The sequence below is a fragment of the Acipenser ruthenus genome, chromosome 4 (genome assembly GCF_902713425.1).
Source record: "Acipenser ruthenus chromosome 4, fAciRut3.2 maternal haplotype, whole genome shotgun sequence".
NCBI classification, from domain to species: Eukaryota; Metazoa; Chordata; class Actinopteri; order Acipenseriformes; family Acipenseridae; genus Acipenser; species Acipenser ruthenus.
Genome location: NC_081192.1, coordinates 91,478,125 through 91,504,380, shown reverse-complemented (window position 1 = coordinate 91,504,380; position 26,256 = coordinate 91,478,125). Strand labels below are relative to the sequence as shown.

General features: G+C 36.5%; 1 protein-coding gene across 1 annotated transcript in view; it reads left to right on the top strand.

Moving 5' to 3' along the window:
- LOC117399786 (cadherin-10-like) overlaps positions 1–23,802 on the top strand; it is a 39,977-nt gene extending 16,175 nt beyond the window's left edge. The window contains exons 3-12 of the mRNA XM_033999158.3: positions 919–1,213; positions 3,414–3,533; positions 5,852–6,019; positions 7,325–7,512; positions 8,386–8,639; positions 12,983–13,119; positions 13,423–13,544; positions 19,331–19,448; positions 19,937–20,188; positions 21,938–23,802. Coding sequence (XP_033855049.1) covers positions 919–1,213; positions 3,414–3,533; positions 5,852–6,019; positions 7,325–7,512; positions 8,386–8,639; positions 12,983–13,119; positions 13,423–13,544; positions 19,331–19,448; positions 19,937–20,188; positions 21,938–22,428 — 2,145 coding nt within the window. The 3' untranslated portion in view covers positions 22,429–23,802. The remainder of the gene's footprint in view (positions 1–918; positions 1,214–3,413; positions 3,534–5,851; positions 6,020–7,324; positions 7,513–8,385; positions 8,640–12,982; positions 13,120–13,422; positions 13,545–19,330; positions 19,449–19,936; positions 20,189–21,937) is intronic.
- The last annotated feature ends 2,454 nt before the right edge of the window (positions 23,803–26,256 follow it).

Below are 26,256 nucleotides of genomic sequence, written 5' to 3'. Positions count from 1 at the left end.
CCTGGAATTTGAAGAATAATAACTTCAAAAAATATCATCCCCATCTGTCAAGCTGTAGCATTATAATTCATGTAAGAACATAAGAAAATGTACAAACGAGAGGTCATTCAGCCCTTCAATGCTCGTCTGATAAATGGTATATGGACATGCATACTTTTTGCATATATCTGTGTCATACATTTTACACACACATAATTGTTTTTACCATATCTAAAAAACTGCTTACTTTATTGTGATAGTAATTTAGTTTTGACATTATTCCTAGGAATTAATCTGAATAAGTGTATACTGTATATGCAGGAACCTCTCTGTCTCTTCATCCTTCCATTGACACTAACATATTTACCTGTGTATTTGTGGATATAGGTCAGGGTGATTTACTTGTTTTTAACAGAAAGACTACACTGGAATTATTAACATAGATCATTTCAGTTCTTACTATTTATCTTATGCAGAAGCTTTTTCTTTATCTAAAAGATGCTTATATTAAGTAGCTTCAGATGTCATTTTAATTAATGAATTTAATTTTAAGAATGTTTGCAATCATTTTGAATGGTTCTGTGGTCCTGCTGCTCCAATATTGAGTTCTCTACCTGCCTCCACATGGCTTTGAGCTTGCTCTGAGCTTGTCTGGAGAATCACAACTTCTGTTAAAATGGTGTGACACTGTTTCGTTAAACTCTGCCAGTCCCACCTCCTCAGCGTGTCTATAAAATGAAGAGCAGGTTGGTCTGACAGAGTTGATACATGATTTGATACCCAAATTGAATGTATTGAGGATGCCTGTTCAGTCCTTGCGCCTCAGTAAGTCGATAAATTCCTGTTATTTAGCTATCAGCATTGTAAAATGGAGATGGAGACCCATACGTTTTTGTTTGTTTGTTTGTTTACATACTGAAGCTTCCTCTTTTTTTCTAGCTGCACTCTGACCAAGACAAAGGAGATGGAACCCTGAAGTATGTCCTTTCTGGAGACGGGGCCGGTTCTTTGTTTCTGATTGATGAGAATTCAGGTGATATTCATGCTACAAAGCGTCTTGATAGAGAAGAAAAGGCTTACTACACTCTCCGTGCTCAAGCAGTAAACAAGAGGACAGGCAGACCTGTGGAGCCAGAATCACAGTTTGTCATTAAAATCCATGACATTAATGACAATGAACCAAAGTTTACAAAAGACACGTATATTGCCAGCGTCCCAGAAATGTCTGATGTTGGTAAGTTGCTTGCAATGCTACTCTATTGGGCTTTATTTTCCACAAAGGAATGGTGACATATTTAATTAAATAAGTTCAACAAAATGCTTAGTTTTATTTTTCTCTTTTTGAAACTATGAATCTGGGATATTTAAATAAATAATGGGATTTCTTTTAACACAACATAATGGAAAAGTGTAAAATACAATTGCTGTAACATAAAAGATATAAAATGCAGAAGTCCAGTTGCAATGTTTATTCTGAAAAACAATAATGGAAAAGTTTTTAAGAACTTCACAGCAGCACACTTTTCTATAACAATGCAGTCACCCCGGTGTTTCATTAGTAATGACTAGACAGTATTATTATAATAAAAAATAATAAATGCTCTCATAACATTTCTAAAAATAATAATCCTATTCATACTTTTCAATAATCTCAACAAATATAAATTAATATCCCTATTGATTCCATTATAAATTATTCATGCTAAATCACACTTGCATACATTTTCAATAATAACCTTTTCTTTTTTACTGTACTTATTATATTTAAATCATATCACTGTATTAACACTTCCCTTTAGACATTAACAACATAAGAATTAGCAACATCCTGAAATTATACAGCCTCATTGATACCTAATATGTGCATGTGTGTATATATATATATAATATATACACACATGCACATAGTCTATAGTATAGTATCATGCGTATGAACACTCGGTTTTAAACATTCTATTTCAATCATTTCTCATATACTTTCCTAATATCAGTAGCAATGGGGTTGTCTGTACATCTTTGTCACACATTTTTGCATATATTCGCTTATCAAATTGCATTGGTAATTCTTATTCTATACTGTTCTATGTAGAGGTCATCAACTTTTTCATCATACTGATAGCTCTACAGAGGTCACCCTTTATAACGCTATAGTCGAGACTCTACTATTTGTGTTCGCCATATAATGAGAATGAAAGTGCCAGTGGAATGGCATTACAGGGCAAATTTGTTCTGCAGTATAAAAGGCAACTGTATAACGTGGGAGGCCTGTATGCTACTCACATACTTGTTAGGAAGGTGGCCATACCCTCAGTAATTGATGAAAATGAATGCTGTGCGACACCATCCATGTGCACTGTGCTGGTTTCTACAACTTGCTGCGTGTGATTAATATTATTTCACAGTACATTGCCGTTCTATGCCCTTATCACTGAATAGTTCCTTCCATGTGGCTGTCTCTGACTGGTCAGGCTCGCACTATCATACTTCATTCAAACTCTGTTTATTGAAAGGGTTGCAGAACACTCTGCAGTGTGTTTGCTGCATTAAGGACATCCCTGGTTACAGAAACAGTTAAAGTAATGTGTTTCTTATACTGCAGGTTGTTTTGTAACAGCAAGCTGCTTCAAGCCTGATATAGTCTTTATGTGTCTACTTTATTTCCTAATAGCTTCTTTAAATTAGGAAAAGGCTTGATTAAAGGCATTCAGACTTTAACATTAAAAAAACATACTATTTTCCTGATATAAATTGTTCGTATTACCTACTTGTATTTTCTGTTTACCTGTAACCCTGTACATTTTACATTGCAGTTGATCATGTCACTAAAACCCTAACTGAAATTACTCCCTATGTACAGTATTTCCTAAATTGTTATTACTGTTTTTATGACACCAAACATGCAGTGTTGGTTGATGAAGTAGGTCCAGGTCATCTCTAGGCAAGGTTAAGTAATATACTAATGTTAATGCTTCAGACTTACAGATTTTAGTGTTCTCTGCTTATTACAAAAATGGAAAGAAAGTAAAAAAAAAAAAAAGCTTTTACTGTTAACATAAAAGCTAGTCAATTATTAAAGCACTACATTAAGATCATTAGTTGCTGCTTCTGATCCCAACAGGCACCATAATACAATTTGGAGATGCGTCATATAAGGGATAATTCAGTGAACAGCAGACCAACTGGGCAAGTGTAAATGGTAACTTGAAACTTAAAATGTATGGTACGGTATAGGACTTTGACTTAATTATCAATTTTTGCCTGACACAGGCTTCAAATAAGATGTTTGTAAATTGTTTCTGTTGTTTTAGTTTCATGGCCTTCGATATAGCAAGACACCCTTGGCTGCATAATACTTTTCTTACATCAAATTTTAGTTGGAGAATGTGCCTTATCTTTTTATTTTTTTTAACCTAACGATTCCACTGTGCCTTCAGGTACCCCGGTTGTTCAAGTCACTGCGACTGATGATGATGACGCTACCTATGGGAACAGTGCTAGAGTGGTCTACAGCATTCTCCAAGGACAGCCATACTTCTCTGTTGAGCCTGACACAGGTCAGAATCTATTTTTAATCACAATTTCTCCTTTTGCTTTTCACTTATTTCAATGAACAGATTAAACACAAGCACCCTCTTCTAAAGGGAATTATATACAGTATCTGCAGTCTGTATTTACAGCAAAATCTAAGCATTTTAATGCATATTTTGGAAGCTTGCCCATATATATATATACACACACACACACAGTGCCTTGCATAAGTATTCACCCCCCTTGGACTTTTCCACATTTTGTAGTGTTACAACTTGAAATTAAAATGGATTTAATTAGGATTTTTTGTCACTGATCTACACAAAATAGTCCATAATGTCGAAGTGGGGAAAAAAAATCTACATATTTTTCAAAATTATTTACAAATAAAAAACTTAAAAGTCTTGATTGCATAAGTATTCACCCCCTTTGCTGTGACACCCCTAAATAAGCTCTGGTGCAACCAATTGCCTTCAGAAGTCACATAATTAGTTGAATGGAGTCCACCTGTGTGCAATTAGTGTCACATGATCTCAGATTAAATACACCTGTTTCTGGAAGGCCCCAGAGTTTGTTAGAGAGCATATCTAAACAAACAGCATCATGAAGGCCAAGGAGCTATCAAAACAAGTCCGGTGTAAAGTTCTGGAGAAGCACCAATCAGAGTTGGGTTATAAAAAAATACCCCAAACTTTGAACATACCCCGGAGCACCGTTAAATCCATTATTAAAAAATGGAAAGAATATGGCACAACCGCGACTCTGCCTAGAGAAGGCCGTCCACCAAAACTCAGTGACCAGGTAAGGAGGGCATTAGTCAGAGAAGCAACCAAGAGGCCAATGGTAACTCTGAAGGAGCTGGAGAGATCCACAGTTGAGATGAGAGAAACCGTCCATGGGACAACTATAACCCGGACGCTCCACAAATTTGGGCTTTATGGAAGAGTGGCGAGAAGAAAGCCATTGCTGAAAAAACCCCATATCAAATCCTGTTTGGATTTTGCCAAAAGGCATGTGGGAGACACAGCAAACATGTGGAAAAAGGTTCTCTGGTCTGATGAGACCAAAATTGAACTTTTTGGCCTTAGCGCAAAATGCTATGTGTGGCGCAAAGCCAACACTGCTCATCACCCTAAGAACACCATCCCCACGGTGAAGCATGGTGGTGGCAGCATCATGTTATGGGGATGCTTTTCATCGGCAGGGACTGGGAAACTAGTCAGGATTGAGGGCAAGATGGATGGAGCCAAATACAGGGGAATTCTAGAGGAAAACCTGTTTCAGTCTGCAAGAGACCTGGGACTGGGGCGGAGGTTCACCTTCCAGCAGGACAATGACCCTAAACACACAGCCAAAGCTACACTGGAGTGGTTTAAAAACAAGAACCTGAATGTCTGTCTTAGAATGGCCCAGACCTCAATCCGTTTAAGAATCTGTGGCAACACTTGAAAATTGCTGTTTACCAACGGTCCCCATCCAACTTGACAGAGCTTGAGCAATTTTGCCAAGAAGAATGGGCAAAAATTGCAGGATCCAGATGTGCAAAGCTGGTAGAGACTCACAGCTGTAATTGCTGCCAAAGTTGCTTCTAGCAAGTATTGACTCAGGGGGGTGAATACTTATGCAACCAACAAATGTGTTTGGTTTTTTTGGTTAATTAACTTTTGTGTCACAATAAAACATATTTTGCACCTTCAAAGTGTTAAGTATGTTGTGTAAATCAAATGGTAAAAATCCCAATGAAATCCATTTTAATTCCAGGTTGTAACACTACAAAATGTGGAAAAGTCCAAGGGGGGTGAATACTTATGCAAGGCACTGTGTGTGTATGTATATATATATATATATATATATATATATATATATATATATATATATATATATATATATATATATATATATATAATAACATTAGGGCTTGAAAAGGAAGGGATTGGTAACAGTGATTTTATTTCTCAGTCTTAACCTTCAATTTAATCCATTATGCGACAATGCCACTGGAGTGATTTCTTAACAAAACCGCTACACAGTTTGGGACAATTTGGCACCGTTTAAACTCTTCTGAAAAGAGGCTTCAGAATAAAAAATAAAAAAAACACGGAAACAGAATTAGGTTCTCACTCCAAAGGAAGGGTGGTCCCTCCACGTGAGTGAGTTTCAATGGGAGGGTGCTGTGGGAAAGCTTGCACTATGGCTACCCACTGCTTTACTGTATTTGATACAATAATATACAGAGGACTCTAGTCACTCCTGTTGCCAATCCACACACAACAAAAACAATACAAAATAAATCAAGCCAAAAACGTTAATGTTAATACAGTGCTTTTCTTCTTCTCGTTTGCAGGGATCATTAGGACAGCCCTGGCAAACATGAACAGAGAAAACAAAGAAAAATATCAAGTGGTCATCCAGGCCAAGGACATGGCAGGGCAGATAGGTGGATTATCAGGGACTGCGACAGTGAACATTTCCCTCTCTGATGTGAACGACAATCCTCCCAGATTTCCTCAGGGTAAGCTGCATTTTATGTATGCCTTTGACAATCAAATAAAAGCAGGAACTTGGCAATCACCATCTGGTCCCTGCAGAAAAAAAAAGAATATGGATTATAGTGCAGGGTTATCAGTGCATGGTACCTCTTTTATTTGTGCTTAGTTGGGAATAATTAAATGCAGAACCATATGATGTGGTCGCAGGTCGCGTAAAGTGCATCAGATCAGTATAGTAATCCCTATTAAATGAAAAGAGGAGACTTTGGGTTTTACTTCTCTCTCTTTCTCTCTCTCTCTCGGTACATCTAGCATTTCCTCTCTCTACAAGCAAATAGCAAGGCTGCTGATTCAGATTGACAAATAGCAAGGTTGTTGTGTTGTTTTTTTTCTTCTTTAAGCAATGCCTGGTGCAGTAACCAATATATAATGAAAAAGGAAAAGCAAATCTGAATTTGAGAATATCGTTATAAGGCATAACAAACCAAATTTATCACGGCCCTTTCCTTTTTTTATTTTTATCTGTTCCAGGATTCAAAATGCTGGCATGCATCTGGATGAAGGCTTATTGCATACCCTGTATAACTGATCTAGTACAAACAAAAAACTGGGATTACTATACATAAATGACTGTTGCCTTGAAGCCAGGAAAACTATACTTGCCTATATAGTGCATTAAATATGGAGATATGCTGTTGAAAAAATACAGAGCTTTGTCTTTATTTCTTAATTCTATAGTTTACAAATTTGATTAATTCACAATTAAGCCATGTTGTACATGCAATATACTTTAATGTATAAGGGCCTACGTTACATTCAGTATTTGAATTATTTTTTTGATGTGCAAGTCAGGAGAAAACAAAACACAGTATTTTTTATTCTCATTTTTTTACCTAGTGTCTCAGTGCACCATCAAATATTTAAGCAACAGTCTGAATCAAACACAATTTCAATCCTAGCATGTTAATAAGCACCTTGGTTTTATTGCTCAATCCTAATACCTTTTTTTTCTTTCTTCATATCTTCTGTCATTTTTTTTCAATGGTTCTCTGCGTAACCCTCTCCACAAACAACGAATGAATCTCAGCTCTTATCACCTCAGTGAAAATGGGCTAATTCATAGAAAATAGGCAAGCATATTTGCTTTTTATGGTGCTTGGATTGAAATCAGTCCTGAATCAAATTTTTTCACAGAAAATAATAGTTGTGTCATTTGTACTTCAATTTGTAATGTTCCTGCGTCCATCAAAATAAAGATTCATGAATAATTTATTACGGGTGTGATTTCAACATCAGGGATGACTAACATGTATACTCTCTTGTGTTAGGTACATATCAGTTCAGTACCCCCGAGTCAACAGAGGTTGGATCACCAGTTGGCAGGATCAAAGCTAATGATGCTGATGTTGATGAAAATGCAGAAGTTAAATACAATATCATTGGTGGGGATGGAGTGGACATGTTCGATATCATGACAGACAAGGACACACAAGAAGGGGTCATTACTGTGAAAAGGGTAAGCCCATATAATGACCACAAATGTTTGCTGTTACATTTTCTATACTTGTATAATTTTTTCAAGATACTAAAATAATTGATTAGAATTGATATTTACAATATAGCCTTTCAAAAATACTTTAAAAAGCCTATATTGGTATGTAGTATATTTGTTGTGTTTTGATGTAAGACTCTATGGCTTGATAATTAACTCACATTCTTGGTAATTAATAACATCAAAGAAAATGACTGCATACTGACTGTATACATTAATTATCAAGACCGTTGTGCCAGCACTGTGGGCAGGGTATTTCAAAGCACAGTCCAATTATTTTTAAAAGATAGGTGTTTGAATACAGAGGGATGATTTAACACACCTTGCTATGGTGAATGGATCAACCACATAGTGGACATTTTGTAAATTGTTTTTAAAAAATCTTGACATTTACAGCATATTTTGGACTCCATTATTCAACTCTCTTCTTGATTAAGGCCCATGTGACACTCTGGTTATATGTTCTGCTTCTCACTGAATCCTCTAATTAAATATACTCCATTTAAAAGAGCATGCCATTTTGAATTACTTTAAGAAAATGTTGCTTTTTTATACTTCGTATTTAGGTTGGTTAGTAAAGCTGTTCTTTTTAAAACTGTGGACAGTAATTATGTAAAAATGTGCAATATGAACAACATGGACAGAAAAAAAAAAGATTTAACTACTGTATTTACACACTGTGTTACTTTCCAGAAAAGTAACCCTTCAACACGAAGACACTTCCAGAACAGTAAACCACATACATATCTTATACGTATGACTGATAATATGATCTTGAAGGCTAATACTACTTGATGGCAATGCTAATTGTGTTTTGTATATTGCTATTTTATTTAGCCTTTGGACTATGAGAGAAAGAAAATATATACCATTAAAGTGCAGGCAGAGAACACACATCTGGACCCTCGATTTCTTTTACATGGCCCCTTTAAAGATACAGCTACTGTGAAAATCACTGTGGAAGATGTTGATGAGCCCCCAGTTTTTGAAAGGGCGAGTTACGTCATGGAGGTGAAGGAGGACGCCAGTATTGGCACTTTGATAGGTTCTGTTATTGCAGCAGACCCCGATGCCACCAAAAGCCTTGTCAGGTAAGACGGACACAGATGTGTCAACATCATTACAGTTTTGAAATAAGATCAGCCTTTAATTAGTAATTGCCAAATTAAGAATATATGAATATATAATATGAACACTTCACAGATTTGTGTTAGTTCATTTTCAGACTGACCTCTGACATCCCCTGCTGTGTGACAAGCGTTCCATTTTTTTTGTGGAAAACCCAAAGATCATTACTCAGAGAAAGAATCTACTGCTAGTATTTTTCCTAACATTTAATTAACCCTATGTAATTCCCAAGATTACACAATCATTTCATCCTATGGTTAATGACTGCGTTTACTTTTGCGAAAGGGTTTTTTATATGTATATTGTTGCTTATTAAATTATAAATCTGTGTATCTCCTGATGGCTTAATTTACTTGCGCTTAAAATATTTCCAACTTAATGTTTTAGGGTTATGAGTGCCTTTCCAAAACTCTGATGCAGTACGTGACTCTTGGGGTTTCTTTATTCTAACTTAGCTTTGGGCAGTAATGCTGCTGTTTAGTAGATGCATAAATGTGCTGGGGCACTTAAGACATTTTCTGCAAAAGAAAGATACTTCATTCGCTATGGGGCCAGGGACCTCTTTTAAAACCAACCAGCTTGTAAACAGTTAGAAGTAATGCTGTTCGGCACTAACAAACAGCTCAGGGGAATGCTACATCGCTGATTTATGTGTATACCGAAATGGTGTGTTAGACATTTGGAGAAAGAACATAATAGGCAATGCAATTACATCAGGGTTAACCATGTTTGTAGCAATGAATGTGTTTTACAGAAGCACTGTATACTTGACAAGCAGAAAAAAAGATTCAAAGTTGTACACGAAGAACAATCTAGTTTTAAAATCTTTGTGCAGGAAGATATCCTGCTGATGCACTCTTGAGATTCAGTTTATCTGAGCCACTGCTTTCTTGAGGTTGAGAAATCTACAGCAGTCCCTGCAGAGTTTCCACAAACCCCTGCATTCATTAATCAGCCTGAAATATTACACTCGCCACTAAAAACGGTGTAAACTTGTGTTTGCGTGCTTTGAAACAATGAGGCATGTGCAATTACTACACAACATTTCTAGTCAGAAAACTGGGTCTTTTTAGTCAATGACGAAGTTAATACTTATGGTGCTCATGCGGCAATTTAGTGAAAACATTTTCTGAAAACTAAAACTGATGCAGTAGGCACAGATGGTTAGATCGCTAGTAATTGAAAATTAATGAATTGCCGCACAACTGCATTGTCACAAACTGGAGGCGGTTGACAACAACCAAACCGCATTCTCCTCCTGATATATATATATACAGTGCCTTGCATAAGTATTCACCCCCCCCCTTGGACTTTTCCACATTTTGTAGTGTTACAACTTGGAATTAAAATTGATTTAATTAGGATTTTTTGTCACTGATCTACACAAAATAGTCCATAGTGTCGAAGTGGGGAAAAAAATCTATATATTTTTCAAAATTATTTACAAATAAAAAACTGAAAAGTCTTGATTACATAAGTATTTGCCCCCTTTGCTGTGGCACCACTAAATAAGCTCTGGTGCAACCAATTGCCTTCAGAAGTCACATAATTAGTTGAATGGAGTCCACCTGTGTGCAATTAAAGTGTCACATGATCTCAGATTAAATACACCTGTTTCTGGAAGGCCCCAGAGTTTGTTAGAGAGCATATCTAAACAAACAGCATCATGAAGACCAAGGAGCTATCAAAACAAGTCTGGGATAAAGTTCTGGAGAAGCACCAATCAGGGTTGGGTTATAAAAAAATATCCCAAACTTTGAACATCCCCCGGAACACCGTTAAATCAATTATTAAAAAATGGAAAGAATATGGCACAACCGCGACTCTGCCTAGAGAAGGCCGTCCACCAAAACTCAGTGACCAGGTAAGGAGGGCATTAGTCAGAGAAGCAACCAAGAGGCCAATGGTAACTCTGAAGGAGCTGGAGAGATGAGAGAAACCGTCCATGGGACAACTATAACCCGGACGCTCCACAAAGCTGGGCTTTATGGAAGAGTGGCGAGAAGAAAGCCATTGCTGAAAAAAACCCATATCAAATCCCGTTTGGATTTTGCCAAAAGGCATGTGGGAGACACAGCAAACATGTGGAAAAAGGTTCTCTGGTCTGATGAGACCAAAATTGAACTTTTTGGCCTTAGCGCAAAATGCTATGTGTGGCTGTGGCAATGCGCCCCGCCCTTGTGTGCATTTGTGTGTTCTGTGTTGTATGTTGTCTGTTGCGTGTGTTAATGTTGGTGTATAGTCATTGGTACACAGGATATAAACGGGTCTGTGTTTCACGTGTATTTAAAAAGTGTAGATTTGTATTTAGGCACGAGGAGAGCACAAATCACTTCACGTGCTGGTTAAATGTAATATGTGAGCACGGGGTTGCACAGAATTAATTCACGTGCTGGGATTCAAGTGAATAATTAATTAGTAATTGAATCCCAGCACAATAGTATATATAGACACACATTTCTTGCACTCAGGGTTGGGTGTTCGGAAGAGGAGAACGGGTGAGAGAGAGAGGAGAAACTAAATAGTGAAAGATTGTAAACGTAAAGTGTTTGTTCTCACCGTGTCTGTTTGTCTGTCCGTGCACCGTTTGTTTAGTGTTAGTCCGTTTTGTATGTCTGTTTATTTTGGCGCAAGTGCCGTGTCCAGTGTTTTTGTGCTGTTTGAAACCTTTTATTTGTTAATAAACGCTGAGTGCAGCCATTGCACTCAGCTCATCACCATCACCGTCTGTCTGTGTTTGAATTCCTTCCTGCTTCCGGTCTGACGCCACCCACTCTGGCCGTCTTTGTGACAGTGGCGCAAAGTCAACACTGCTCATCACCCTGAGAACACCATCCACACGGTGAGGTATGGTGGTGGCAGCATCATGTTATGGGGATGCTTTTCATCGGCAGGGACTGGGAAACTGGTCAGGATTGAGGGCAAGATGGATGGAGCCAAATACAGGGAAATTCTAGAGGAAAACCTGTTTCAGTCTGCAAGAGATCTGGGACTGGGGCGGAGGTTCACCTTCCAGCAGGACAATGACCCTAAACACACAGCCAAAGCTACACTGGAGTGGTTTAAAAACAATAACCTGAATATCTGTCTTAGAATGGCCCAGTCAAAGCCCAGAACTCAATCCGATTGAGAATCTGGCAAGACTTGAAAATTGCTGTTCACCAACGGTCCCCATCCAACTTGACAGAGCTTGAGCAATTTTGCCAAGAATGGGCAAAAATTGCAGGATCCAGATGTGCAAAGTTGGTAGAGACTTAGCCAAAAAGACTCACAGCTGTAATTGCTGCCAAAGGTGCTTCTACCAAGTCTTGACTCAGGGGGGTGAATACTTATGCAAGCAACAAATGTCTTTTTTTTTTGTTTAATTAACTTTTGTGTCACAATAAAAAATATTTGCACCTTCAAAGTGTTAAGTATGTTGTGTAAATCAAATGGTAAAAATCCCAATTAAATCCATTTTAATTCCAGGTTGTAACACTACAAAATGCAGAAAAGTCCAAGGGGGGTGAATACGTATGCAAGGCACTGTGTGTGTGTGTGTATATATATATATATATATATATATCTATATATATATATATATATATATATATATATATATATATATATATATATATATATATATAAATATATAAATAACATTAGGGGTTCAGGGTTTTTTTTTTTTTGCCAGTTAAGATCTTAGTTTTGAAATGCTTTGAGGCTCTTTTATGTTTTTCAGCCAAGTTTGAAATGTTGCTTAATGGATATTTAAGAAATCCTAGAATATAATACACCTCCTAAGTGCCATGCAGGTTTGGTGTTCAGTCCTAACCACCAGTTTCCCTTTGATTTCTGTGTGTCTGAATATCATCACCCTAAGCATATCATTAAGGTTAAATAAATGGTCTATAGAATTGTCACAATTGACCCTATTCTGATGGAAGAATTGCAACAGTATGAAACTAAATACCCTAGTCATAGAAAGGAGCTGCTAAATTATTGTGTAAATTCTAGTTTAAAATTTTTGCAATTCATTTTATTTCACTCAGAACATTTGCTTCTGTCTTGTCTCAAAATAGGGCCCTGCATGTTTAGTTATAGTATTCTTGCCCATTATCCAAGGAATGGATCTTATCCACCAATATCTAATACAGTAGATGATAGCCTTGTTTGTTTAGCTTGTGGATACATTCTAAGTAGTAAGTTCAAGCATTTTCATTTTGGATTAGGGATTAAGCAACAAAATATTTCAGTGTAAGAAAAATAAAACATGAACCAGTGCTTTATACACCATAAAAAGCATTATTATGTGGTTTTGTCTTAGATATTCCATTGATCGACTTACGGACCTGGACAGAATGTTTAACATCCACTCTGGAAATGGCTCAATCGTCACTTTTAAACACCTCGACAGGGAATCATTTCCGTGGCATAACATCACAGTCACTGCAATGGAGATCAGTAAGTAAGATTACACATACATTTAGTATTAAAGGAAATTATTTTATTAGTGTATTGGCTTACTGAGTGAGGGTGGGGGTTATGAACAACATAATTTGCAGAGGAGAAAGGGAAATAAAGTTGTACAAGGTCTGTTAATCTTGAAAGTTGAAGACACACAGGAATTATTTTCATTAAGTATGATTTCTATGAATCTTGATTTATGCTTGTTGCAGATGTTGAGGACAGCTATAGGTGTGAAGCTTCTTCCAGTAATTGTCATTTAATTAACCTGGAATTATTTTCATTAATTTTTTTAAACAGACAACCCTAAACAAGTGGGTCGTGTTCCAGTGTACATCAGAATTTTGGACATTAATGACAACGCCCCAGAGTTTGCCACTTTCTATGAGACATTTGTCTGTGAAAATGCAAAAGCTGGACAGGTAAGGTTACATAACTGCAAACCTTGCAAAAATACTGACCCTGTTGATACTAATGTGAATGCAACGGTTAACACTTGTGCACACTTTTATTGTTGGAAAAATGAAACAAAGAAAACAAACACAATGTACATAGTTCTTATAGCAGTAAAGCAGATTTAGACTAGTCCCTTCTTTGCACTATACTGTAAACTTGTATTCTCAAGGTGACACAGCTTGTTTGAGCTACACGACTGAGAAGCTACCCCTACAGTGGTTTCACCCTGAATACTATATATTCACAGGGCCACAACCATTCTTACTATATTAAAGATACAAGCCACAACTTGAGAATTCATTACACAATAACTTTACAACATTGTGTTAATTATTAGAAAAACACTAATCTTTATTAATAACAATGTGATTGAACATTAAACTCACCAGTGGCAAAAAAAATGATTGTCCATGCTAATACAATTTTTGTAAATTCCTATGGCACTCTATTAAAAAAAAAATCTAAGTATTTACAGATTTGTATCAATGTTTTACAGTCTTTGAAGCTTTTGATTGATTTTGATCAAAGTCAAATGTTTTGATGAATGTAAATCATCCTAAGAGAAGAGGGTTCAAAGAGGCAGGGATGAAAAAAAATATGCCAGTGCAGTAATCTGCACTCGTTTCATCAATCTTGTGAAGTTTAAGAATTGATCAAAGTAAAAAAAAAGTATTGCAGATTTCATTTAAAATAAATTACGCCTTTCTTAGAATTAGTTATTTGGTGTTGGAAGTGTTAGAAGCACAGCCAACCTTTACTATCACACATTCTGAATCCACACACATCTGAAAACATCTTGTGAAATATATAGGTAGGGCTTTGCTACTCTAAATGTCAGCACGTGGTAAAATGTATTGATCTAAATAACTTCAACACTTATCAATATGCACTCTCCCTGTCAGTTTCTGTGGATAACATGTCTAACGTTTCTCCTTGCCCAATTAAATACATTGCTAAACATTGAAAAGAAACATAAAATGACCAGAATAAGAATAAAAACAGTCACAAGGGAAACACACATAAAACCCTCCTCGCTACACCCTGATTCGACAGAATTGTGTATTTTGGACTATGAACACAACACAGTGACAACTCTCTATATTCTAAAACATGGTATGTGCAGCTTTTGGAAAATACTGTACAACAAAAAGTACAACAATACAACCTTCTTGATGGACAAGACAGTATTTTAAATGGTTAGAATTGCACCTGACAAAGGGATTAGATTTGTTTTAAATGTCAGAAATACAGTGAATGGGAACTGTCAGCAAAGAGCCATAAACCCCACATCTACAGCTCCTGAACTTTTGGAAGGTTGTGGGTTTTTACAACTCTTTAATTAGTACAGGGGGTCAGACAATAAATGATCATTCCAAATTGGTAAATTGTAAATTATGAAGCCAAAAGTAGATTTGTCCAAGCTTGAAGGAGTGCTATCAGTAGTAATGTTTTAAAACAGGTAACACAGCAATGATGATCCACCTGTTACAGTGGGAGGCAGACTGTGGTCGCCCGATATCACGATACAGATACGATACGATTTCGCAAACATACCACGGCTTAAAGCCACCTTTTTTCTGACAAGAATATAAAAAAAGATCACTACGCTAGTCAACCACCAGATGGCGCAAGGGTGCAAAATAAATATAAAATGTGCCTCTTTAGTGTGACATCAACTAGCAGGCTAATCTGTATGGCCAAAGAAATCGATGCGTTTTAAAACCTCTGTAAATTAAATCGTAAGTTTTTTTTTTTTTTAAAGAGTAAACAGCATGGTCTAGTGTTTTGCTGCAAACACAATTCAGAAACTTTCTAAGAAAGAGAAAGCTGCAGTTTCGGTCGATTTCCTGTGTTGCAGATCCCGACAAAATAAACAACGCAATTTATAAAATGTATTTATTTCCATTCTTATAATTAAAACTGGTAACGGGAGCGTACAGAAACAGCAAACCTGCCGTTAATTCCAAAATGTCACAGAATGTAGACTACAGCAGTTCAGTGCGATGAGGCACAGAACAAATTATAGGATACCTTTAGATTCTTTTATTCAGAAAACAGCAGGAACAAGGTTGCCAAGAAAATCACCCAAATACATTTTAAGACATTTGTTTATTGTAAAATCCTAAAGTAGCCACACATTGTTTACAAGGTACTTGTTTAAGAGCCAATGGGTGCGTTTACAGAGATCATTCTCCGCAGATTCTGCACAGAATCTGGGCAGAATGATCTCCGTGAACGCAATCATTCTATCCACATTTAGGTAATGAGATTTTGAATGGTTAAATAAGGTTCATATTAATGAGGTCATGTATTAAAGTGCAACAACGCTGCTACCCAGCGAATAGAGGGAATGCATTTTTAAGGACACAGTAAAACTGTCAAAAAAACAAAATATCGCGTACTATAAAAAAATCCACACACACACACACACACACTGAGTGCAGTGATTGAGACAGAGAGAGAAACCAGCATCACAGTATAGCCTATTCTGTTTCACTTCCTAAATTTCTGTCGGCTACCGCCAGGCTAAAAACACTATCAGCCCAATGCTTAGTCTGGATGCTCCATTTACTGGTCCGTTTCACTCTCTCTTACTCGTCGTTCCAAGCTCCAAACGCTGCGTTCCCACTCCTGCACAGACAAACACAAACCCCATGTGGAACTTTTTAAGAACAAGGATTTGAAAAATGGAATAAACACATGCACTTTAATAAAAATGCCTGCCGTTTTCTTCAGAAACTATCATTGAATTCCTGTGACACCGCAAGATTTCTTTTTTAATCTTCTGATAGGTTATAGGCTATATTGCCCGTCTGCTTTAAATTGGCACATTCCTGAAATCAGCTCTGTGATTCCTATTCATTTGCGGTGTAGTTTGTGTTCTACGTGTTTACAGTTTGTTTCTATATGTTTACAGTTTGTACTATTTTGTGTAAAAGAAAATGTTCTTAAAAAAAAAAAAAAAGTTTTTTGTTTATTTAAAAGATTCTTGTTTTTAGATTTTTTTAGACTAAGGGATTCGTTCATCAACGTGTTTTTTTTTAGTTAAAAAAAAAAAAAAATTCGCTGTTGTGGATGTGCGCCAGTAATTACCAAAAATAAATCTTCACCTGGGGGAAGATCATTTTAAATGATTAACATGCTGTCGAATGGTTGGAGGCGGATCAACGCTTATTCAGTGTGTTGTAGGGGAGGGGGTATCCAGGTCGACTTACAATTGTTACAAGATATCACATTATTTTTACATACAATTACATTATTTTTTACAAACAATTACCCATTTATACAGTTGGGTTTTTACTAGAGCAATCTGGGTAAAGTACCTTGCTCAAGGGTACAGCAGCAGTGTCCTCCACCTGGGATTGAACCCACGACCCTCCGGTCCAGAGTCCAGAGTCCTAACCATTATTCCACACTGCTGCCCTAAGAAATGTGTTCTAAATTATGTTGGGGTATGTAAGGATTATTTTGTAAACCAAATAAATACACATAATATAATGTGAATACAATGTTTATTTAAACAAATTGCATACAAAAACGAATGCTTTGAGTTTTTACACAATAAACACCACAGTGTTTAACAACATCACCTCATGATGTCTGATCTAGGCATTCCGAGCTGTTCGTTTATTCGATCCCTTACGAGTTTGTTTTGCTGTGGTTCCATTCTTTCTGTGTACGAAAATAAAATGTATTTTCGTATAAGCAGTAGCACACACTTTCCAAATAGCACAAGCTTGAAAGGGAATTTCATGTTTAAAATAGAGTTATTATTTTGGAGTTGAAGTAGCCCAATACAACCTGAGCACTACATTTAGCCTACATATTTTATTGTTTTTAGTATCTTTTAAAAATGTTGTGCCACACAAGTATTAATGTGTTGTTTGTTTGTCTGTGTTCCAGGACCCCCTTGTAAACGAGGCCTCGGTCTCAACGGGTAAATTTCCTGGTAAAATAAATAAATACAAAATGTGTAGCCTATAACATCATACCTTTGGCTTATTGACAAGTTTCCTCTTTTTATCTGGATGTCAGCTTTTATTGTTACAAAGCTTCATTTTTCTTTTCTTCTGACCGTCATTTTTGATCTACTGTCTCTCCAACTCCGCTTTTGATTTAGCAAGTTTATCAGCGTCTGGTAAAATAAAAAGTACAAGATAGATTAATGAATTGCATCAGTACATAACAAAAAACGAGAGCTTCCCAGTATTCAACAATAAAATATAATTTGCGAGCAAAAAAAAGCTTCATAATTTTCACTGGAAAAGTTTCCTTCTCTTTTCTCTTTCGGAGAACCACGTTGCTGCCCTCCTTCAATGTTCCAACAATATCTTTAGTCAATGTCAGTCTTGTTCAGTTCATATCCAATATTGACACAAGGGCAAACGTATCACTACCGTGTGAGAAGAAAGACTAAGGGATTAATTCATCAATGTATGTAAAAATAACGTGATATCTTGTAACAATTGTAAGTCTCCCTGGATAAGGGCGTCTGCTAAGAAATAAATAACAATAATCAATGTTTTATTTTCTTTTGATATTTAATCGTGTTCTTGTTTTTTACCCTGAATATCTCTTTACAGTCTCAATGACGGTTTTAGATAGAAGATTAGCCAACTAAGAGTCAACTTAAAGATAATGTGTTTAAAAACAAAAACATCAACACTACGGTATTTAACGTACTGAATGACGCAATCGCCAAGCGCTGGTTTGTATTTCAAATAAAAGCTCAACTGTCACTTGCCTTGCATGTTTGGTTTGGCCAAGGTCGTAATATTGCTACTGCATCATAAAGAAAATACTGCTGAATAAGGAATACCTTTCTACCACAGAATATGTTTGTAAAAGATCGCGTGAGAGAAGTGGCTTATAAATAGTAAATACAAACCTTTCTTTTCATGTTTTATTTAAGTTAAAGTTGCCAAATGTTCTGGGAAAATATAAATCAAATTCTGTTTTTAAGTGTCAAACTGTAGGCTACCCCGAGGTTTTGTTTTAATAGCTATTACTGATAGAAGCAAATATTTGTGGAATGGTTTTAGTAGCCTACCGTATATTTTTGTTTTCTTAAAAAATAAAAAAGACAACTTATTTTTTATAATTAGGAAAACATAAAACCTCCTTCACGTGCATATAATTCATGTATCCATTTCTTAAGAAAAAGCATGCTTTAACTTATTGGTATATGCTACTGTACAGTTTATTTATTTTGGGCTATTGCCTTACACAAAAGAGTTTACTACAAGTTAGCTTTGCCCTTTATTTGTTATTCGTTAGTTTTATCTCAACCCTGCTATTAATCTATAGTCAAAGCAGTTTCTAACTAGGTATTGCCCTCTAGCGGTCAGAAAAACGCTTAACAAGCCCCAGCGTAGAATCGTGCTGTCGGGGGAAATTATAATGACTGCATCTGTGGTTGTGTTTTTTTTTTTTTTTTTTTAATCTCTACATGAAGTGATTTTGAGGACAGATCTCAAACCCTAGTGCACTAGAGCGGCCATTTTGAAAAGAGCTTTGAAAACGTATTTTAAAGCTATAAGTGTCTAAGTTGTCAGGATATTAACAATGTAAAGAATGTACAGGTATGTCATTTAAACAGGTGTAGCAACACGTGGGGGATGTGTAATGCTAGACTTTTCGAAACCCCGCCACTTACTCTTTAAACTCGGTATAATTCACCCCATAGTTAAAATGCTGTTCTTTGTAAAGCTACTAGACTATGTAATATCCCTTGTAATTTTATCCCCTTTAGCGGATACAGACAGTAAGCGCAGTGGATAATGACGATCCCATTGGTGGACACAAGTTTTTCTTCAGTTTGCCAGCTGAAGCATCTGTCAATGCAAACTTTACAGTCCAAGATAACAAAGGTAAACACAACCCACATAACCTAGGCTTCAACTGTGCTCTGAAACTCTTTGTTTTCTTGGAAATTAATATTCTCTCTTAGTAAGCTTTTTAAGAAATATACACTCAATGCTAAAGAGGTCATTGCATTAAACAGAATGAACTAGATGTGGAATACGCTACAACAAAGACTACAACAAAATGGGTTAAATACATTTAAAGGCTAATTTGAAGGAGGCTACTGTCCATTTGTTAAAAAAAGTGTGAGCTTTATATCTTCACTCAGTGATACAATTGAACTGATCCAACTGTAAGTAAACTATCCTAATATCTTAACATCCAAGCCATGGGGAACAGACATATCTTTATATATTTGTACAATTATGAAGCAAATATCAAGTAAAATGTCCGTCATATTCAGTCATATATTTAAAAAAATAAAAAGGTTAAATATACAAATCTGTTTTTTTAAAGAAAATGCAAATGTTTTTTTTTTTTTTTTTTCATTCAGACAACACAGCTGGAATCCTAACTAGACGAAGTGGTTTTAGCCGACTGGAAAGGAGCACCTACCTTGTGCCTGTGGTAATATCAGACGGGGGCTATCCCATGCAAAGCAGTACCAGCACACTAACTATCCGTGTGTGCACCTGCGACAGGGAGAGGAATATGCAGTCTTGTAATGCAGAACCTCTCATCCTTCCTGCTGGTCTCAGCACTGGAGCCCTTATTGCCATTCTCCTCTGTATAACTATTCTTCTCAGTGAGTACTGTCTTTTTTGTTAAGTTCTGAATTTTCTCTGGAACAACCATAAATGTGTTAATTTGCAGATCAGTTTATATATCTGGTTTGATCTACAGTCACACACAAATCTAATTGTGTGTGTGTGTGTGTATATATATATATACAGTGCCTTGCAAAAGTATTCAGACCCCTGACCAATTCTCTCATATTACTGAATTACAAATGGTACATTGAAATTTCGTTCTGTTTGATATTTTATTTTAAAACACTTAAACTCACAATCAATTATTGTAAGGTGACATTGGTTTTATGTTGGGAAATATTTTTAAGAAAAATAAAAAACTGAAATATCTTGCTTGCATAAGTATTCAACCCCTGTGCTGTGGAAGCTCCCAGTTTACACCGATGAAAGAAATTGCCCTAACGAGGACACAATTACCTTACCATTGGCCTCCACCTGTGAACCATTAAAGTCGCTGTCACATTTTCTGGATAAAAACCCCACTGTTGAAGGATCATTGGTCAGGCTGTGAATCTGAAGGGAAATGAAGACCAAAGAGCATTCTACAGAAGTTAGAGATAAAGTAATACAAATGCATAGATTAGGGAAAGGGTACAAAATAATATCCAAGTGTTTGAATATCCCAGTGAGCACAGTTGGATCAATAATCAGGAAGTGGAAGCTGCGTCACACCACCCAGGCACTGCCAAGAAAAGGCCGTCCCTCAAAACTCAGTGCTCAAACAAGAAGGAGACTTGTGAGAGAAGCCACAGAGAGGCCAACAATCACTTTGAAGGCGCTACAGAGTTCAGTGGCTGGGAGTGGAGTAATGCTGCACCAGTCAACCATATCAAGAGCTCTGCATAACACTGGCCTGTATGGGAGGGTGGCAAGAAAGAAGCCGTTACTCAAAAAGTACCATCTGAAAGCACGTCTGGAGTTTGCCAGAAAGCATGCGAGTACCCAGCTGCGATGTGGGGAAAAGGTTTTGTGGCCAGATGAGACCAAGATGGAGCTTTCTGGCCAAAACTCAAAGCGCTATGTGTGGCGCAAACCTAACACTGCCCATACCTCAAGACACACCATCCCTACAGTGAAGTATGGTGGTGGCAGCATCATGCTGTGGGGATGCTTCTCATCAGCAGGGACAGGGCATCTTGTTAAAATTGAAGGAAGAATGGATGGAGCAAAATACAGGGAAATACTGCAAGAGAACCTGCTTCAGTCCTTTCAGCAGGACAATGATCCCAAGCACAAGGCCAAAGCAACATTGGAGTGGCTCAAGAACAAAAAGGTGAATGTCCTACAGTGGCCCAGTCAAAGTCCTGATCTCAATCCCATTGAGAATCTGTGGCACTATTTGAAAATTGCCGTCCACAAGTGTCGTCCAACCAACCTGAACAACCTGGAGCAAATCTGCCAAGAAGAATGGGCCAAAATCACTCCGACACTGTGTGCAAAGCTGGTACATACTTACCCCAAAAGACTTAAAGCTGTTATTGCAGCGAAAGGTAATTGATTTTAAGTTTCAGTGTTTTAAAATAAAATATCAAACAGAACGAAATTTCAATGTACCATTTGTAATTCAGTAATATGAGAGAATTGGTCAGGGGTCTCAATACTTTTGCAAGGCACTGTATGTATGTGTGTATATATGTATATGTATATGTATATGTATATATATATATATATATATATATATATATATATATACAAACTACACTAAAGTATCCACTCTAACCAAATATATCTGTTTCTTTCACCAGTTATAGTGATGCTGTTTGCAGCCCTAAGGAGGCAGAAGAAGAAGGAGCCTCTGATCATTTCCAAAGAGGACGTCAGAGACAACATTGTCAGCTACAACGATGAAGGAGGTGGAGAAGAGGACACGCAGGCCTTTGATATTGGAACACTAAGGAATCCAGAAGCAATAGACGATAACAAGCTACGCAGGGATATTATACCAGAAACGTTGTTTCCATCACGACGGACAGCACCCACCAGGGATAACGCAGATGTCAGAGACTTCATTAACCAAAGGCTACAAGAAAATGACACAGATCCAACCGCCCCCCCTTATGACTCTCTAGCAACATATGCTTATGAAGGCAATGGGTCCATAGCAGAGTCCCTCAGCTCTCTGGAATCTGCCACCACAGAAGGGGACCAGGACTATAATTACCTTAGTGAATGGGGACCTCGCTTTAAGAAACTGGCAGATATGTATGGGGGAGAAGACAGTGACAAAGATTCCTAACCAAAGCTCTTGTCAAACAATTGTAAGAAACTGTACTGGCACATAACGTGGCCCATTTTAAAAAAAAAACAAAAAGGAAAATAATGTAGTCACTGTTCTACAAAGTGCCATTTTATTCTAATAATCCCGTTCTTGCTAATTGATTGTGACTGAGCATTAAATTGGTGATGACTTTATCTTGTATAGGTTTGATCAGCAAATGAGTGTTCCAGACTATGGAATTTCAAGGATGGACTTCTCTCCAGGTTGCTGTGTAAACTTCAATGCAGACTTTAAAACTACGGACAGTTTCTACTTAATATGCTTACTTAGAAATGTGGAAGAACGGGCAGGCATTGGCATTATCTGATAAACATTCACCTCATTCAAAGTTGCATTTATTGGAATACATTTGCATTTTGCAATGTTTATCGTTAACTCCCTTGCAATGTACCTTCTGGACAGCATATTGTATTTTGAGTTTCTATTTTAAGGATCTTCTCTATACTAATACAAATCTGCTCCTCGTTGTACAGCACGGGAACCTGAGTATGAGGGTGAAGTTCACATAAAGCACTCGTACCAGTCATTTTATGTCACATTTTATATAATCTAATAGGTAGCTTCACATGTCCTTGGTTGATTTAAAATGTAAGGGCATTTCAACAAGTTGCATTTATGAGAGGGCAATGGGAAGCAAATATTAGGGACACACATGATTAGGGATGTAACGGTTATGATACTCCAACCGCAACAGCAGCGGAAGCGGCATTTTCATAAAATTCCAAACCAAAGTTGTTGAGTCCGTGGCGTCTGTTAAATTACCGTGTAGACCAATTAGTCCAGAACTTAAACCAAATAAAAAATTATATCATTTTGCTAAACTGACTAATACAACCAAATGAAAAAGTATTGAAAAGAAAAGAAAATGTTAGTTGAAGTCCTGAACTATTGTGAAAATGGAACAAGTAGTAAAGTAGGCGAAGCTGCAAAACAAGCGAAAGGGATGCTGCAGCTATGGACCGACTTGAGACTACCTGGTTCCATAATTAGAAAAATAAGCACCTGGATTCATATGGGTCTGATTACTTTGTTGCTGCATTCTATCACATACTGATGAATTTAAAGTGCAAGAGACTTGGAGTCACATGCATTATAGTAACAGGACGTAATAAACCAGCATACTGAAGAAATTGGCATATGATTTTGGGGGGGGGGGGGCTGGCTGGCTTTAGTTCTAGGTTTTTGCTGGCATAAGTCTAGGTGACATTTTAAATTAGATTTGTTTTCTCATCAGAAACTATTTTAAAATGTCACCAAACATCTCAGTTGCTTTGAAGCCAACATGTTGATTAAATCATTTTAATTAAAAAAAAAAAAAAAAAAAAAAAAAAACGAGCTGCAGCTGTACTCAAACATGATTTGCCCATTACGACCAGAAAAATAAATACAAACCTTTATGTCTCTTAATACATTAAGTTTATTTGTATAATCAGGTTAACACATTTTATTTACTCGTTTATTTAATATATAATTTTTCACAACAGTCTGGGACTGACAAATTGCTGAGACAGAAAACCAAACAGTAGGCTTCATTAATAAAACTTAATTGTTTTGGATGCAAATAATTAAAAGGCAGTATTTAGGAATCTTTGGAAACACACGTATTCGCTTTCTATTGGGAAAAGTCATTATAAATAATACAAATTAGTCTGCACTGTAAATGTTTATCACGTTACTATTTACTTCCCACCTCAGCATAATTGTGTGCCGTTTAAAATGTTTACAGTATTAAAAACATTAACCTCAAGATAAAACTATAATTACTAACAATAATACACTTTTTTTTATTAAAGCTAGCATAAAATGATCCAAAGGGAATCTCGTGTTTTCCTTTGTTTTTCTTTTGCAAGTAAGAAATGTATCAAACACCGAAAACATATTCAACCAGCCGCTATTGCTGTTAATAAAATGCAGCTGCGGTAATAAACAAAACCTGTCAAATGAGTATTGATATGAATATTTTTTTTATATTTACCGGAGCATTTATAAAAAACGTAGAAACACTGTGCTTCACTGATACGACAAGTTGAAAACAGCAAAGATCATGAGCAGCACAGAGCGCTCTCCATAGGCACAATCGCCAGATGCCTGCTTTATATATATACTCATATATATATATATATATATATATATATATATATATATATATATATATATATATATATATTCATATATATATATATATATATATATATATATATATATATATATATATATATATATGAATATATATATATATATATATATATATGAGTGGAAATCCATGCAATCGAAATCACGCATGCGGTATGGGTGGAAAATGTGGACGTAGATTCTGTTTTGTTTTTTTTTCATTAGCGGTTCACTTTGAGCTGCTAAACAAAGATTAAATAAGCATACACCGTGTTTTAGAGAATATATAATACTGTTAAAAAATTCAAGATCATTATTTTCTCTACATTCATTTTATTTGTGCATTTCTGAATTGTCCTGCATACCCCCTATGGCCCTTAGAAGTTCCCCCAGGGGTACGCATACCCCCGGTTGAAAACCCCTGGTGTAATACATTGGTATAAGTGATGCAATATTGCTTCATTGAGCTTATTTGTCACCATATAAAAAAAAAAACAATGTGTGTAATAATGCTATGTCCTGTTCCCTTGGGTGAAGTTTTCAGTCTGTTTTTACAGAAAACCAATTGGATGTCAAAAACAGCAGAAAGGGTTGATAAAAAACCTAACTGATCATAACTGACTAGCATCCTTACACACAATGCATTGCATGCCAGTTTTATGGTGGTACTCCCTGTTCCAAGTTAATCAAGCGCCCCAGATGTACACATCAGATTTCAGTGTCCTGCCGTTGATACTTTTGTTATAGCTTGCTGAACTACCCAAGTAGACCTTCAATCCCTTTAAATACAAGTAAACAAAGCTTAATGCAGTGACTGGCGATGCCACATTTGATCATTTGTTGTGAGACTAAAGGCTCATGATACCGACATAAGCTCATTACAGACTTGTCCTAGCTTACTAAACATTATGCATTTCTGCCATTCTAAATATTATGTTCTTCTTCCACCAGACAATGTCTGTCATCCATATTATCATTGCAAACTTGGATTTTGCTGACCATTCATCTTCTCTCAGGTTTAGCAAATGACTTCCTAGCTTAATGCAGGGCCTACAGATTTGTGCAACATAGATATAGAACTGTAAATGAAACACCTAAAATGACCTCCAGCATGCTGAAGTGCATTATGAAGCTGCATCCATGTTACAAACCAGGAAAATACTGCTTTTTAATCAGTGTCACAAGAAATAGTAAACACAGAAACCCTGATTACATTACTATACTTTCAATATTTTACACATACAGAGGTCTATTAAATGTAGCTAAAAAGCAGTATATCTAAATATCGCCACTAGGATTATTAATATTTGTGTACCAATCATGAAAATCAAACAAGTAACTGCATGTGAGACGCTATACTGCATTTCTGTCAGTAAATATCCTGTTTAAGCAAATAGACCATGCATTGTGTGTAAAAGTAAAATGTACCCGTGGTTGTTTTTTTTTTCACTTGCCAAATGGATTTTACTTGTCAAAACCTTGTACATGGTACAACTAAGAAGAAACAAAGCTGGATCAAACCATTACCACCAAACACCTTGGAAACCGTTCAGATTCCAAAACGTTACTTTTGCAGTAATGAAGGGAATCCAGCTCTGAATTATGTTGAGTGGTAATATTGGATGTTTTTAAAACTCCATGAAGACACAATGATTTCTGTTTTCAGGCGGTCTG